At 39.2% G+C, this 18,409-nt stretch overlaps 1 protein-coding gene across 2 annotated transcripts in view; it reads left to right on the top strand.

The window, feature by feature from the left end:
• RASA3 (RAS p21 protein activator 3) overlaps nt 1-18,409 on the top strand; it is a 298,273-nt gene that overhangs the window by 119,096 nt on the left and 160,768 nt on the right. For both annotated transcript variants that reach the window (XM_036756651.1, XM_036756650.1), the window contains exon 3: nt 15,529-15,632. In XM_036756651.1, coding sequence (XP_036612546.1) covers nt 15,529-15,632 — 104 coding nt within the window. The remainder of the gene's footprint in view (nt 1-15,528; nt 15,633-18,409) is intronic.

Here is an 18,409-nt window from a genome sequence, read left to right as displayed (position 1 = left end):
CACTTTGCAAACCCTGAAGAGCTACATAAATGTTAGCTATTAATGTACACATTGCCTGGCTTTTATTTTCCAGGTTGTTCTTAAGAATATTTTATTAGTCGAGCATGGAATTGTTTAGCATAGATCAGGTGCCTTTCTCAGACATATATTCAACCTGTTTTCTTTCTTTTCTTTTTTTTTTTGCCTTCCAACTCACGCCAGGACATGAACTTGGGCCTTCAGTTCACCCTATGGAGATGAATCCAGTGCTTCTAAATGTTTTAGGCCAGCCAGAGGATGTGGACTTCTCTGTGGCATGTTAATAGTGCTCACTTTCAAGAAGAAAAGGCAGAGTAAAAAAAAAAAATAAAACAAAAAAAATCTCAGCAGCCTCACTTACTCACTCACAAAGAGGTTTGGTTTGGGTTCATTACTATTCATCATGCAGCGTGCTCTCTCTCTCTAAAGTGTTAGTGCCAAATCCCCAAGCCTGCTTTTGCAACCCTTCTAAACACTGCCCACCCCTGTCTGTCCCACTCCAAATGTTGGGAAATAAGTGCAGGATTTTGCAACCTAGCATAGAATTGGGGAAAACAAAACAAAAATCCAAAATTCACGATTCAACTAGTAGAACTGAACTTTCTTTTTTTTATTAGCAAATATTTTCTGTCTTCAAATTATAGACAGTTTTAATATTGCAGCAATCAGTATTTGGTATGGGGCAAGTGCCAGCTTTGAACAAGTTAGAGGAAAAATGAGTGATTTCTCTCTTTTTCTTCAACATGTCTAAATCCTAATTTTTAATATAGAACCTTGAGAGATCTAAACTGGTTCTTAAGCAGTTCTGCTCCCTATACATTCTTGGTGCTGAGAAGGAATATAGGTGTTTTCCCTTTCTGTTTGGTCTCTCAGTGTGAAATTTGGGGGATTGAAGTTAACTTAATTTTGTGAAACTTCAATTGAACTTCTTCCAGTAATCGTTGAGGAAGAGCAGAGCAGGGGTGAGGAGAACGACCTTGTCAGTCTTCCATGCCCTCTATAGCTAGATGCTGTTGGCGCACATTCATTTCCTTATGTCGAATAGCAGTGTTTGAGGCAAGCCAATTCAGAGGCATTTTTTTTAATTTGGAAGGAAGGTTCTGGAGCCCTAAGGCTGAGAGTGTGAAACAATTGTGCTTGAGACATCAATCATGCCATTTTGACTGCTGTTTGACCTCTTGCTTCTCAGGTCTGGGTTTGAGACAAAGCAAGTTCTGTTAGAAGATATACCCCAAGGTTAAGCTGGTAATTTAAGGGGAAGCTCGTATCGGTTGTGTGGCTCCTTTGATTCTATTAGAAAGAAGATATTGTTTTGTACAGCCAATTTTGGGGGGATGGGGGCTAGGGAACTATAGACAGAGTTCATATTAATACTAATCTGAGAGGTTTCGTTCTTCAAGAAAGAATATGTTGTAAGGCCATCGGATTCTTCTTAATTTTAAGTTAAAAGATCAATGTAATCTCCTAGTAGATGCATGAAAAATATTTTAGAGAGAATCTATCCAGAATCATCCAGAATGTGAAGTTGTATGTATGCATGAGGTTTTTGGAAAAACTACCAAGCATCAAATGAAAGCCAGGGAAGAAAGGTTTAAAGTTCTTCCTGTCTCTGAGATGCAGCAACTTCGGTTTCTGCTGAGTTTTGCCCAATTACGAATCAGAGTAAAGACAGAACACAAGTACATGGCCCAGCACCCTGCAGCATCCATTCCTCTGATGCCGTATTTCAGCTTTAACTTTTCTCCCTGGCGACAGTTTGGGCCTTTCTTCTAATTGTAGGCGCTGCTTGTGGGTTTTGAAGGATATGAAAGAATCTGCCTTTCAGGATAAGAACATAAAGTTGAAATTGATTCAAGTCATTATATTGAGAATCGTTGTCCTATTCCTTTTTAAGGGGACATGGGGAAATTCAAGACATCCTAGGTAAACTCTGTTATTGGGGATGGTCTTTAGTGCCCTTCTACATCAGACTTTATGTTTAGGGTGGGAGTGAAACTGATGAGGTGTGATGAATTGGAAGATGGGGCTTGTGGATAAAGATGACTAGCATTGCCAGAAGGATATCTCACATTTTACAGGGAAAGAAATGAATTTAATAGTCTTTGGTAAACTCCAGTAACTTTTGGAAAGAAAGTCAGGTGCTTGTGGATAAAGATGGCTAGCATGGCCTCAAATTATAGAGGGGAAAAAATAAATTTAATAGTCTTTAGAAAATTACAGCAACTTTTGGAAAGAAAGTCATTTGGATAATGACCTATCAATAGGTATTTGTTAAGTACTTTCTATGTACTAGGCATCATACTGGGCCCTAGGGATACAAAAATGAAATAATCCCTGCCCTCAAGGAACTTACATTTTATGAGAGAAAAAAAAAAACACCAACCCTCATGTGTATATATAAATAAATTCAAAATAAATGCAATTCATATAAATATAATACATCCAAATATAATTAAGATAAATAAATACAATTCAAACAAATTCAAAGTAAATACAATTCAAATAAATAAATTTAAATAAATATAAATTCAAGTATAATAAAAATTAAATGAAATAAAAGTATAATGAATTCAAATAATTCAAATTCAAATAATAATTCAAATAAATTCAAAGTAGACACAATTCAAATAAATACATTTAAATAAACATAATAAATTCAAATAATAACAATGCAAATCAATAAATTCAAAGTAAATGCAAGTTCATTTTTGGGGAGGGGGAGGCCTCTATAGGGAGAAAGGCCTCATGTAGGAGACAGCATTTGAGCTGAGCTTTGAAGAAGATGGGATTCTAAAAAAGCTCTTGTGGTATGGAAATGAATCTCATGCAGGGGGTGACAGAGAGCCTGGGCAGAGGCACCGAGGGGGAAGATGGAATCTTGTGGGTAAGGAACAGCAAGAAGTCTAGTACAGTTGTGACGTAGAGTGTGTGGCACAACCACTGTGACATTTCTTCTGCTAGCACAGCTGTTTGTTAGACAAGCTCTGTGGGATCAGAACCAGAACCTTCAAATCTCCATCAGCCAGCCCTCTGAAGGGAAAAGCATCATGGCCTGCATGGGAAGCACAATAAAAAGGACACACATACTTCTGCAGTGAGTTATATGGTATAGGTCTTGTTTTAATACCAGTATTACAGGAAACAATAAAAAAAAATCTGGTTATGTTGTAATCAGGAATTATATTGTCTGTTCTCTAATCCATGATTACTTGGCAAGTCTTTGCCTGCGTTTGATTCTGTATAGATGTCCCAGAGTCTGATCTTTCGGAAAGCCAGATCTTGTTCTAACACTTTGGGAAGAGGTTTATTTGACTAGACAAGCATGTGTTTAAAGTTCAGTATCTGTCTAGGAGAGCAAAGAAGGCTATGGCTTAAAGCAATGATTTTTTTTTAGTGTTACTGACAATTTTCCTAGCATCACTGTCATTTCTGGATTACCCTCCCTCCCCACATCCTAATATAATCCTCCCTTTTAAGTACAGTTAACCAAAACATAGGATCATAGACTTATAATGATAATAATGAACTGCATTAAGTGTTTTACAAGCATTATCTTATTTGACCTCCTCACAGCAAGTCTGGGAGGTAAGCTCCATTATCATTGCCATCTTACAGATGAGGAAACTGAGGCAGACAGGGTAAGTGACTTGCCCAGGATCACACAGTTAGTAAGTGCCCGAGGCTGCATTTGGACTCAGGTCTTCCTTGACTCCAGGTCCCATGCTCCATCCATTGTGCCTCCTAGAGTTTATGGGGACTATAGAGGTCAGAAAGTCCCACCCACTTATTTTAGAGATGAAGAAACTAAGGTCTGTACTATATTTGCTAGGACATGCCTCATTCTGCACCTGTGATCCACCGCTTCTCTGCTGAGAGGAGTGAGGTCTATTTAAGCAATAGATTTTCTGGTCAAGTTTAGTCACTGCATTGATGTGACATCTGAAATCTTTGTGGTAGATTTTTCTTTTACATTATTTTAGCCATTCTGCACGTTGCTGCTCCCTTGATTATATTTAAGTGTCTTTTTTCTTGCTGTTGAAAATAGGAATTTAGGATGGCTTTATGCTACATTTTCACTCTCAACTTGGAATTTTAGGGTACTCCTCTCTCAGCATTTGTTTAAAAAGCATGGGGCAGCTAGGTGGCACAGTGGATAGAGCGATGGGCCTGGAGTCAGGAAGACCTGAGCTCAAATCTGGCCTCAGACACTTACTAGCTGTGTGACCCTGGGCAAGTCACTTAACCCTGTTTGCCTCGGTTTCCTCATCTGTAAAATTAGCTCGAGAATGAAATGGCAAACTACTCCAGTATGTTTGCCAAGAAAACCCCAGATGGGGTCATGAAGAGTTGGCTGTGACAACAACAATAACAGAATACCTATTTAACATCCTCCAGATTTGGGTTCATAAAAACAAACTAGCGGAGAATAAATCTGTGCCTAGGTTGGTAGAGATCACGGTACATGTCACCTAATATGTCTTAAAACTTTTTCAAAGTACCCCTATTTGTTGTGGTTAGCCGTGCTGTCACTAGACTGGGGCATTTGCTGCTCCAGCCCCGCGTCAGCTGGAAGCCCCGTCGCTTCCATTTGTTTGTCATTTGCTGTGTCCTGTCATGAGTACTGGGGCAAGATATTTGTGCCCCTTAGGCAAGATTTGACAATTTGTGCTGTCAGCTAGTACATACTTTGAGCCTTCACTGTAATCTGTCATCAGAAAATAAATACATACAAGCCACAGAGAGCAGACTTTTCTGGCATCAAAAATCTGTGTGGTTATAAAAAGTAGTAATAAGTGTTCGAGTGCACACTACATAGCTGACTCCTTTGCCTACTCTAATTCTGCGTCTGCCTGCGACTGTTTTTGGGACCCTGTTAATAGAACATTCCTGCACACAGCCCAGTTTCACTCAGTGTTTTGTGACACTTTTGTCACCTGTGGTGTATTCTGCCATATCAAAGGAAGACTTCCCGCCTACACCTTGCTCTTCTTACTCAAAGCAGTAATATGTTGGGGTTTTTGTGTGTTCCTTGCTTGGTGACCTTCCTTCCCTTGTCTCACCAGAGTTCTTTCATATTAGTCCTGAGCATTTCATCTTTTTTTCTTCCTTTTCTTCAATGGGGGTTGTGTTGAATGGAACGGAAACCTGTGCTTGGCTGAACAAAAACATGTCACCATGGGAGATAAGGCAGGCATCTACAGGGTACCAGCTTATTTTCTTTTGAGATGACCTTGGAAAGTAGCTTTTCAGAAGTTATTTTCAAGGATACATTAGAACATGGATACACATCTTTCTACTTAAAAAAACCACCCCCTTTTCACTTAACTTTTCTACCCCGTTAACACTGCATATTTGTTGTTTTTTACTGTGTAAAGAAGTGGTACTGTAAGTAACCATGATTTTGTTAGTGTAGGTAGTCCCTCTATGGCCTGAGTTATTAACCTTCTTTGTCAAGGACCCTGTTGGCAGTCTGGTGAAACCTATGGATTTCTCAGAATAATGTTTTAAATGCATAAAATAAAATATATAGTATTACAAAGGAAACCAATTAAGATACAGTTATCAAAATAGATATTTTTAAAAGTCGTAGACCTCAGGTTAATGACCCCATATTTATGGACATAACTCTTGAACCATTTCTTTTTTTTAAATTTTTTTATTTAATATATTTAGTTTTCAGCATTGATTTTCATGAGAGTTTGAATTATAAATTTTATCCCCATTTCTACCCTCCCCCCCACTCCAAGATGGCGTATATTCTGGTTGCCCTGTTCCCCAGTCAGCCCTCCCTTCTGTCACCCCTCTTCCCTCCCATCCCCTTTTCCCTTCCTTTCTTCTAGGGCAAGATAGATTTCTATGCCCCATTGCCTGTGTATCTTATTTTCTAGTTGCATGCAAAAACTTTTTTTTTGTTTTTGAACATCTGTTTTTAAAACTTTGAGTTCCAAATTCTCTCCCCTCTTCCCTCCCCACCTACCCTCCCTAAGAAGGCAAACAATTCAACATAGGCCACATGGGTATCATTATGCAAAACCCTTCTACAATACTCATGTTGTGAAAGACTAACTATATTTTGCTCCTTCCTAACCTATCCCCCTTTATCCAATTTTCTCCCTTGACCCTGTCCCCTTTTGAAAGTGTTTGTTTTTGATTACCTCCACCCCCATCTGCCCTCCCTTCTATCATCCGCCCTTTTTTGCCTTCTTCCTTCTTCTTTCCTGTGGGGTAAGATACCCAATTGAGTATATATGGTATTCCCTCCTCAGGTCAAATCTGATGAGAGCAAGATTCACTCATTCCCTCTCACCTGCCTTCTCCCCTCCTCCCACAGAACTGCTTCCTCTTGCCACCTTTATGTGAGATAATCCACCCCATTCTATCTCACCCTATATCCCTCTCTCAATATATTCCTCTCTCATCCCTAAATTTGATTTTATTTCTTTTAGATATCTTCCCTTCATCTTCAACTCACCCTGTGTCCGCTCTCTCTCTCTCTCTTTATATATATATATATACATACATATACATATATATATATACACACACACATATATATATACACATACATATATACATAGATACACATTCACTTATACATATATATACATAAACATATATATATATATGCATATTCCCTTCAGCTACCCTAATACTGAGGTCTCATGAATCATACACATCATCTTTCCATGTAGGAATGTAAACAAAACAGTTCAACTTTAGTAAGTCCCTTGCAATTTCTTTTTCTTGTTCTTTTTCTTGATTACCTTTTCATTCTTCTCTTGATTCTTGTGTTTGAAAGTCAAATTTTCTATTCAGCTCTGGTCTTTTCACTGAGAAAGCTTGAAAGTCCTCTATTTTATTGAAAGTCCAAATTTTGCCTTGGAGCATGATACTCAGTTTTGCTGGGTAGGTGATTCTTGGTTTTAATCCTAGCTCCACTGACCTCCGGAATATCGTATTCCAAGCCCTTCGATCTCTTAATGTAGAAGCTGCGAGATCTTGGGTTATTCTGATTGGGTTTCCACAATACTCAAATTGTTTCTTTCTGGCTGCTTGCAGTATTTTCTCCTTGATCTGGGAGCTCTGGAATTTGGCGACAATATTCCTGGGAGATTTCTTTTTGGGATCTATTTGAGGAGGCGATCGATGGATTCTTTCAATTTCTATTTTGCCCTGTGGCTCTAGAATATCAGGGCAGTTCTCCTTGATAATTTCTTGAAAGACGATATCTAGGCTCTTTTTTTGATCATGGCTTTCAGGTAGTCCAATAATTTTTAAATTATATCTCCTGAATCTATTTTCCAGGTCAGTGGTTTATCCAATGAGATATTTCACATTGTCTTCCATTTTTTTTCATTCCTTTGGTTCTGATTTGTAATATCTTGATTTCTCATCAAGTCACTAGCTTCCACTTGCTCCAATCTAATTTTTAAAGTAGTATTTTCTTCAGTGGTCTTTTGGACCTCCTTTTCCATTTGGCTAATTCTGCCTTTTAAGGCATTCTTCTCCTCATTGGCTTTTTGGAGCTCTTTTGCCATTTGAGTTAGTCTAGTTTTTTTAAGGTGTTATTTTCTTCAGTATACTTTTCAGTATTTTTTTGAGTCTCCTTTAGCAAGTCATTGACTTGTTTTTCATGGTTTTCTTGCATCCTTCTCATTTCTCTTCCCAATTTTTCCTCTACTTCTCTAACTTGCTTTTCCAACTCCTTTTTGAGCTCTTCCATGGCCTGAGACCAGTTCATGTTTTCCTTGGAGGCTTTTGTTGTAGGCTCTTTGACTTTGTTAACTTCTTCTGTCTGTATGTTTTGGTCTTCTTTGTCACCAATGAAAGAATCCAAAGTCTGAGACTGAATCTGGGTGCATTTTTGTTGCCTGGCCATATTCTCAGCCAACTAACTTGACCCTTGAGTTTTTCAGTGGGGTATGACTGCTTGTAGAGTTAAGAGAACTCTGTTCCAAGCCTGGGGGGATGCACCAGCTCTGCCATACCAGCACTCCTCCTTCCCCAAGAACCCCCAACCCGGACTGGACTTAGATATTCAGCAGGCTCTACACTCCTGCTCTGATCCGCCACTTAATTCCTCCCACCAGGTGGGCCTGGGGCCGGAAGCAACTGCAGCTGTAGTTCTGTAGCTTCCCCACCCCCAGGGTGGTAGCTGAACCGCCAACTCCTTCCACTCCCGCATTTTTTCCCACTCACCTTCTCTGTTGGTGTTTGTGGGTTGAGAAGTCTGGCAACTGCTGCAGCTCACTGATTCAGGGTGCTAGGGCATGCTCCACCCAGCTCCTGGTTGGTCTGGGCGGCCCACGCTGGGCTCTGCTCTGCTCCCAGCTCCGTGCATGAAAGACCTCACCCAGCAACCATCCAGGCTGTCCTGGGCTGGAGCCCTGCTTCCCTCTGCTGTTCTGTGGGTTCTGCGGTTCTAGAATTGGTTCAGAGCCATTTTTTATAGGTTTTTGGAGGGACTTGGCATGGAGCTCACTCTAGTCCCTGCTTTCCAGCCGCCATCTTGACTCCGAACCTCTCGAACCATTTCTATCTTGCTAAGCCCTACCAAAGCTTGCGCTCCATTGGAATAACCTGCAACTACCCGTGGTCAACCTCGTCGCACAATGAGGTCGTAGAAGTTGGCTTTAGTGGAGGAAAGAAATGATGCCTTAATTTTTATCTTATTCCAGTTGGTACTGCTCATTGCTGTGAAAGTACTTTTGCTTAAATGCAAATCTGACCATGTGATTCCTCTACTCAGCCATCTCCAGCGGCTTCTTATTGCCTGTAGCATTAAATATAAACTCCTGTGTTTAGCTTCGAAAGCCCAACCTAACCTGGCCCTAACCTACCTTGCCAGCTTCATTGGCTATTACTCTCTCTGTCATACTGTGATCAAGGCAAACTGACTTTTTCTCTGTTCCCTACACTTGGAGGAAAGCATGCTCCTGTCTGTTTCATCTCCTGACACCACGCCTTTGCATTGGTAGTCTCACATGCCTATTATGCACGTTCTTCTTACCTCTACATCATAATACTCCTCCTTTTCTTTAAGATATAGCTCAAGTACCATTTCCTTCATGAAACCTTAGCTGATCCTAGTGTCTTCTAGTGTCCACCTTCCTGAACTATCCTTTGTTTGAGTACTTTGTATATATTTTTATTTATTAATTTTATATTTATGATGTATATGTTTTTCTATGTCCTCATTGTCTCCCTCATTAGGATATAAATTCCTTGGGAGTAGGGATTGCTTTATTCTTTGTATTTATATTCCTACCACCTAGTACAGTACCTGGCACTTAATAGGTAGTCTGTGCTTAATAAATACTTGTTTGAGAGATGAAAATTGTAGCATGGTTAGAAAATTCCTGTGTTGAATAAACATGAAATAACCCAAAGAGGAAAGCTATGTATAGAGATAGATATATAGGTACAAACATACACGTATGTACATATATGTATGCGTGCATGCATATGTATGTGTATATATATAATTTACGGAGATGGAGCAAGAAACAAAACTGTCACTAGAAATTCTGGTACCTGGGACAGTAAGTGTTTTCAGAAAATTCAGGTGGAGAAGACCTGGAAATCAGGGTCTTAAGGCCCTAATCAGGAGGGGGTGTCTGTGACAATTCCATGTGGTAGGGAGCTAGAGATCCCAGGACACTTACCTATTTCTCCCTTCTGCCAAGGCTGGATGTAGGATAATACGCAATCTGATAGCTTCTATGTTAGTAATTATTCTCAGTAATTTTTTGAGCACAGTTGTTTCTACCTGCTGAAGGAGTACAAATGTTATTTATGCCCTCTAAATTTTGTTGCCTTGCGGCAAAAGTCCTAGTTAACCCTGCCTTAGTTACAGCCCTGGGATGGAACAATAGTGTGCCATAGTCTCCAGATCTCTTTCTAAAGGCCTAGAATGGTGGACATCTGTCTAACCTGATTTGTGGAGTTTGCCTGACTCTGACACAGGGTTCTGTTTGCATCACCTATAAAATGGGATTTTTGTAAAGTAATCTTATAAGTTTCTTATAATTAAGGAATTTGATACTTTAAAAGATCTGTGACTTCCTTAGTATGGGTACTACTTCTACATATCGCGTATAGAAATGATACTCCAGGACTTTAAAAATCTGTGGTTTTGTTGGTGTGGCACATCTAAAACATATTTCATTAACTCTCATTGATTTCCTTGATGAGGAAACATTTAATCACTCTGGTGGCCAATGTTCCAGTGACCATTGAGGAGTCCCTTGGTACATGAGTAAGCTAATCCTCTGAACCTGAGTCTATTGGTAAGTCCATATTTGAAGCCTTTCTAGCTTTGTAAAACTCTCCAAAGCTTACGCTCTTTTGATATAACCTTCAAGAAGACAACCTTACCTTCATGCCATCATGAAGCATCAGAAGGGTGATGATTGCAAATTAGTTTTTAAAGGTGAATGCATATTTCTTTTAAAAATTATACTTTGAGAATCTGTAATTTAATAGATGTGAATACACCTTGGATGTGAATACTCCCTCTGCTAATATGGATTACAAATTCTCTATTCCTTAGTTGGTCATCTGATGCTGATACTACTAAAAAAAAGTTATCACCTTGTGGCCAACCTTCTGTTGATAAGAATTAAGCTAATCCTAAGACACAAGTTGTATATAATTATCCCTTCCACATGGTGGGGGGAAGGTTAGGGGCAGGGCACCCCTGTGATTTGGAGAATCTGCAGAAAATTTCTTGGCCCTCTCTGCATACCAGAGAAGAAGTCTGAATTATTTTGGTATTTTAAAAAAATAGAATATGTTTATGTTATATAATACTATACATGTATTTTATGCATTTCTGAGTTTCTAAACTTTTTCTGTGTCATCTGTGGCTTCCACAAAACTCCCCCAAATCTCATTATGCCGACGCACCATATATCAAAATGGTGATGGGGAAAAGTCATGATCTGGAAGGTATAACTGTGGTAGTAATACTGATAATAGCTAACATTTATACTTCATTTACTATGTGACAGGCACTGTGCTAAGCACTTTTTACAAATATCTCATCACTGGCTCCTTCCTCTGAGCCTTGCTGAGTTGATAGGACTTGTGCTTTGAAACCCAGAATCACTGTCATGGTGAGGCATCAGGCCATGATTTCAGTGGAAGACAAAGTCCTATAGTAATACCTAGTCAGAAAGTTCACATAAACATGTTCAAATTACTGCGAAGTGTTAAAAAAAATACAGTGAGTACATTGTTCTTATATACTACAACTAAATAAATATTTTGTGCTTTGTTGTTAAATATTACTATGAGCTATTCATCCATCTTGATAGTTTTCCATATTTATCTTGGACTAATTTCTCAGTACTTAAGGTTTTATTGTTAATGGTGTTAAAAACAAGATTTCCTTGGTGAGAAAAATTAATGAGGCTCAATTCTCTCTAATTAATCTAATGAGCAATTTGTTCCAACATGTTTTCTGAATATTCACTACTGAGGTTTTTCTAAACTACAGTCATAATTATTTTTGTCATGATAATGTGAAACCTAGTGACCATTACTAGCTCCTGTTGGATGATTGAGAAAGCTCATTTTTTTCTTTCTCTTTTTTCCTGTTAAAGTGAGCATTGGTTAAATGGTCTTCTTAATCTGAGACAGGCAAGGTCCAAAACATGGTAAAATGTGACACTTTGCTAAAACGCTGGCCTGTTGTACTCATTAGTCAAGTGAGTTTATGTTTCTATAGAAGAGAGAAATTATGTACAATTAGTACAAGAACAGGAAAAGGAAAAAAGAATATTCATAATGTTTGAGTTTTTCTAAAGAAAAGGTGTTATCTAATACAATACTGATATAACACAATGTAATATAAAATTAAAACATAACATATTGTTGTTCATTGAAACTTGAGATCTAATATCAGGAGATAGGTTATGTTGTGTTGTGTTGTGTTGTGTTATGGTGTGTTATGTTATATGTTATGTATATGTTATGCTATGTTACGTTATGTTACGTATATTACGTTATGTTACGTTATGTTATGTTATCTGTGTTGGGCAGTTGACAGAGCACTGGGCTTGGAGTCAGGTAACTTGAGTTCAAATCCAGCCTCAGAAACTTCCTAGCTATGTGACTTTGGGCAAGTCACTTAATCTCTGTGCCAGTGGAGAAGGAAATGGCAAACTACTCCAGTGTCTTTGCCAAGAAAACCCCATGGACAGAGATCCATGGCGTCAGAACAACAACATGTTATGTTATAATGTGTTACATTGTGTTATGTCAGCACTATGTTAGGTAATACCTTTTCTTCAGAAAAATTCAAACATTATAAATACTCTCTCCTTTTTTTTTCTTTTTCTATTCTTGTATTAAGAAAGAATCATCATTTCTTGTTAGGTTTTTTAAAATCACAACAAAAACAAAAAGATCCATTGAGTTTCTATGCTACCTTCTTCCAAAGATCTTTAAGTGTGTGATCGCATATTATCACAATCTCGCGATGTCCTTGGTAGGGTCTGATCGTAAAGATGGAGAAATTAGGTACACAGTGACTCAGCCAAGGTGACCTCATGCATTATTGTACAATCACTGATAAATTTAATTCTCATTCGTCCAAGTGAATTTGTCACTAGATGCTTAACATAAAATTGATCATACAGTAAATCTTATTAGTTACAATTAACTGAGGAAATGGCCCTGGTGACCTTGGGTGAGTCACTTGACCTCTGTGGTTCTCAGAGACCCAGTTTCCTCATCTATAAAATAAAAGGGTTGGACTACATTGTCTCTGAGGTTCTTTTCATCTCTAAGTCTATGATCCCATTTCAGAAACTGACAGCAGACTCTATCATCACATAGACCTTAGTGGGCTTGTATTTGAAGTTTTTCTAGCTTTATAAAATGTGCCAGAGCTTATATTCTCTTGATATCACCTATAGATTTTTTTTTGGTAAGTAAATTGATTTTTTTAAATACACAATACAATTGACTGTCCTGGGTTAGCCCCCTCATCTTATTCACATCATCAGTTTTATTCTCCATGAAGAAATGGCATTCTAAACAAAAGCAGACCTTAGAACCCATTCAAATAATCATGCATTCTTAATTAATTGACTCCAAAAAGACATGATAATCCGTTAGAAGTTCATGACTAAGAAAGTTGTGTATTGGTATCCCAGTCTCTTTGGAAGATATACATCCTTTATAAAGAGGCAAAAACAGCTCCTGCTCTCGTGAAGATCTCACATTTTATTGTGGAGAAGACAAGATGTAAATAATTAGCTGCATAAATGCTACATACAGGGTGGGTTGGAGGCAATCTCAAAGGGAAGATTCTAGTACTGAGGGGGACAGGAAAGGCTTCTTGCAGAAGGTGCAATTTTAGCTGAGACTTGAAGGAAGCCACTTCCTCCCGACAAGTAAGTCGGTCTGTAGAATGAAGAATCATTGGATTTAGAGCTGGGTAGTATTGAATTCACCATTTATAATTATCCCTTTCACATCACAACTTTCTCCATCATGGATTCAATATGTCACAGGTTGGCATAAGAAATTAAATGGGAATTTGGGGGGGGAGTTTTGAAAAAGCCACAGACAACATGCAAAGGCCAGCAGACAATCCCGAGGAAGTTTAGAAACTTAGAAATGCATAAAATATATGTATAATATCATCATTTTATCTTTTAATACCATAATAATTCAGACTTTGTTGGTAATGAAGGGAGGGCCAAAAAATTTGACATGGATTTTCCGTATTGCAGGGGCTCCAGACTCGGAACCCCTGTGATGTAGAAAGGATAACTGTAGTTAAGATCCCTCATTTTAGGGAAAAGAAACTGAGATCCAAACAAGTTAAGTGGCTTGTACCAGGTGGTAACAGGGCTAAGATCCTGTCTTAAAGAAGGGGAAAAATGCTTTTTCTACTTTACCACATTTGGAGGGGGGCTATTGCTAGATTTTAGCTGGGATACATATGTATAATGAATTGAATCAACATCTTTTCTTGAAAGCGGTGAATAGATTTCATAGATATTTCATGTTGGGCCAGAGTTTCCTATACATATTCTCTGTCTTTTTGATGAGTAGACATGTTACAACCCTGATCTTGTGCTTGGCCAGTACAATGAGGTTTGTTTAAGCAGAAGATCTCCTGGCTTTCAGCTTATTAATTAGAAGTTGGGATTTATTTTTAAGTTTATATCTGTGATGTTTGCTGCATTTGTTGGGTTGACTCATCTCTGGGCAGATATCTCTAAAGAGTGGGAGGCTTTCTCATGGGGGCGATCATCTGTGACAGAAGGGAGAAACCTCTTCTAGGAAAAATAACATGCATGGATGTTTAAATGGAATAATAGGGAAACAGGAAGAATGTCAGGGATTAATGTCATGCACTTGAAATGTGTTGCTTTATTTCAATTTGAAATATGTCAGTGAGGCTGCCGGGAAAAAAATAACCCCCCATGGAAATCTCTAGCAGCTTTACATATTATTGAAGTTATCCTCTCCCCCCCACCAACTCCAATAAACTTGAATGAATATTTTAGCAAGCTTTTGAATCAGCTGCTCTACAGCGTATAGCATTCTGGTCTTCTTGCAGGCCCAAAGGGAACAAGTGTAGTGTGGTAGTACAAATGTCTTCATTCACATCACACTTAAGTACTTGGAAGACATATGACTTTGAGGTTCCATCGATGGTGATACACTCTGTAGGGGGGTGGGGTGAATCTTTTCAGGTCTGCATGCCTTTCATATTTTCTATAAAGGAATAAGCAAGGGCAATAAGCATTTATGAAGCGCCAACTATGTGCCAGGCAATGTGCTAAACACTTTATAAATATAATCTCATTTGATTCGCACAACAACCTTGTAATGCAGGTGTCATTATTATGCCCATCTTACAGTTGAAAAAGTAAGGCTGATAGAGGCTAAGTGACTTGCCCAAGGTCACATAGCTAGGATGTATCTGAAACTGGATTTGAACTCAGGTTCTCCTGACTCCAAGGCCAGTAGTCTGTCTACTGTGCCACCTCACTACCTTTATAGATTCAACTGAAAATTTAACTGATTCGAAAATGTAAACTGAATGCCTGTCAAGAATAAAGTGTGTATTTTAGATATGTGCCCAAGTATGAATATAATGGGGCAGCTAGGTGGTGCAGTGGATAGAGTGCCGGGCCTGGAGTCAGAAAGACCAATCTTCCTGAGTTCAAATCCAGCCTCAGACGCTTACTAACTGTGTGGCTCTGGGCAAGTCCCTTGACCCTGTTTGCCTCAGTTTCCTTGTCTGTAAAATGAGCTGGAGAAAGAAATGGCAAACCACTCCAGTAAAGACCCTGAATGGGGTCCTGAGGAACCAGAAAGGACTGACCAACAACATGAATTGAAAAGCTTTTCTATGTTTATGCCTGCAACCAATTTTCCCATATTTAACCTATACATAGTATTTACTGATCACTGTTTCCAATATTAGTATTAAGTATATATGAAGCATGTATTATAATAATATTCCTTTTATTTTTTTCCTAGTCCCTTTTATGGAGAAGACTTTTACTGTGAAATTCCTCGGAGTTTTCGGCACTTGTCCTTTTACATTTTTGATAGAGATGTGTTCAGGAGGGATTCCATTATAGGTATGTATTCAAAAAGTGTATTTTCTCCCTTGTTGTGGGTTTCCTACATGCCTTTGCACTTATGACTTTGAATCAGAAATGGGTTGGACTTTGTCCTAAATGCTTCTCTTTCCTTATTCCATGATCCCCATGTCTAGGCAAGGAAAAGAATCTGTTGATCTTAGGCAAGGATATAGAGCAGGGGTGGGGAACCTGCAGCCTTGAGGCCACATGTGGCCACACTTGTGAACCTAGAGGGCCACATGTGGCCTCAAGGCTGCAGGTTCCCCACTCCTGATATATAGAGTAAAATATATTTTAATGTTAATCTACCATTTGGGGATACATTAGGACCTTAGGGCAGGCCTGGAAGGTCCCCCTGGTAAAGAGAGCAAATGACTCTCTTTGGAGGAAAAATGGGAATGGAAGTGGATTGCTAATTAAGATGGGACTTTCTTTTACTTTTTTCTCTTTTAGCACTTTTTAATCAAGGGCACTTGAAGAGTCTGGCCTTTGTTTCTTTGATTAAATTAGGAGTCTTTGATGATCTCCTTGCCTCAAGGGAAAGCCTGGTTTGCACAGGTTTGAGTTCCAGGTTTGTGACACTTTTAGGTAACATGGGTGAGTCTCATGTGTGACTCACCTTTGACCCTGAACAAGTTATATAAACCCAGAGGTTGGTGTTCTCCCTTGGGGCTCTCAAGTCACTGGAAGAATGGTATGAGACTCTGGGCAGCTGCTGTTAAGAGCCTCCTGGCTTGTTAACCCAGATGTTGATGCTTTCCTGGTAATTATGAATTGTGATTTGGTATGTTTATATTGTGTATGTTTGTAATTTGTTTGTATTTGCTCTGAAGTTCAGGGTGCTGGCTTTTCCTCCTGAACTACGTGAGTTATATTTGTATGTGTGACTAAAGTAAGATTGTTAACCCCTTAACGTTACTTTCTGCAGTAAAGCAGATCAAAGAACCTGTGATGGCAGCAGTTCTTGTTGCTGGTCTTGTTGGGTCTTATACCCCACAACAGCTGCTAGCCAAATTGTTGCTACAGGAAGGCAGATGGGTAGCACATAAGGCCCTTTTTTATCCCTGGCTCTGTCCTCTAGATTTGAGGTCTCTAGCCCTCTGTACCCTCAGTTTTAAGAAATGGTAGATTGGAAAGAGTACTAGACTTGGAGTGAAAGGAACTGAGTTAAAATCCTACGCTGGTTAAATAGATTTGACAGTCATCACTATAGTTGATAATTGACTCCATGGGAGTTAATGAGATCAAATGAAATACTATAAAGGGAGAAGAGAAGAGGGCCTAAGAGAGAGTCCTGTGGGATACCTATGGTTAGCAATTGTTACCTGGATGAATATCCAGCAAAGGAGACTGAGAAGGAGTGGTGAGATAGGCAGGGTGGAGAAAGGTCACAAAAACCTAGAGAGAAGAGAGTATTAAGAAGAAGAGGATGTCAAAGGCTAAAGAGTGGTCAGAAAGGTTGAGTATTAAGAAAAGCTCATTTGATTTGACAATTAAGAGATCATTTTTTATTTTCTTTTGGAGGGGGAAGGCAAGGCAGTTGGGGCTAAGTGACTTGCCCAAGGTCACACAGCTAGTAAGCATGTCAAGTGCCTGAGGCTGGATTTGAACTCAGGTCCTCCTGACTCCAGGGCCAGTGCCCTACTCACAGTGCCACCTAACTGGTCTTGCAACTTTGGAGTTTTGACTGAATGACGAGGTATGAAGTCAGACTATAGAGAGTTAAGAAGAGAATGAGAAGAAAGAAGTGGAGAAGGCACCTGCTGTAGATGACCTTCTTAAGGATAGAAAGGCAAGAGAGATGTGGGACAATAGCTGGGGGGGGTAGTGTGGATGGATGAAGTGAAGATTTGTTGAGGATGGAGGAGACATAATCATGTTAGTTGGCTGTAGGTAAGCAGCCAATAGATAAGGAGAGATTGAAGATAGTGATAGAGTAGGAATGATGAAGAAAATCTGCTAGAGAAAGGAACGGGATGGATTCACTTGTGCAGGTAGAGGGGTTTGCTTTGGCTGGAAGATTCACCTCTAAATGTGAGGAGTGAAGAGGAGATGCTGGCAGAAGGCATCTTGATGATATGAAGAGAAGGGCAGAAGAGGGAGCTCATGGGGAATGATCTCAATTTTTTCAGTAAAATATGAGGCAGAGTTCTTATCTGAGAAGGTGGAGAACTTTGGAATGTTTGGGGAGAGATGAAAAGATCTGGGAAAGCCACTGTGTTGTAAAAGGGTTGCCTTGCCTGTTGTGAGGGCCCACTTGAGATCAGGTGACTTAAATCTGTTGTGGATCCAGTTGTTGATTTCCCCAGCTTTGTTCCCGCAGTAGGTGACCAGGAGCTGAGGCAGCTGAAGCAGTGGACGGTAGGAGTCACCCAGGGCTGATGGTTGGCAGGGTCAGAATGAACCCACTTGAAGCTGAAATCTCTCTTTTATTTTGGTTCTCAGATGCATGTTCTTTTCCTTATTTTACCCTACCAGGCTATAATCCTTTAAATCAGGTGGTCTGAACTTTTTCTTTTTTTTAATCATGGATCCTTTTGGCAGACTGGTGAATCCTGTGGAACTCTTCTCAGAAGAATGTTTTTAAATAGTTGAAGTGCTAAATTTTAGTTAAAGGCTAGTGAAAATAAAGATGTATTTTTTTCCATCCAAGTTCATGGACTCTGTAACCTAGTACTAGGTTTCAACCCTAATCTAGTACTCAGGGACACTAGGTTAAGAACCCCTGATTTCAATGGTTATTAAGCCATCCGTTGCATGTAGAGTGCTCTGTA

The sequence above is a fragment of the Trichosurus vulpecula genome, chromosome 4 (genome assembly GCF_011100635.1).
Source record: "Trichosurus vulpecula isolate mTriVul1 chromosome 4, mTriVul1.pri, whole genome shotgun sequence".
NCBI lineage: Eukaryota > Metazoa > Chordata > Mammalia > Diprotodontia > Phalangeridae > Trichosurus > Trichosurus vulpecula.
Note: the sequence above shows the minus strand (reverse complement) of the source record. Positions and strands in the feature narration are given on the sequence as shown.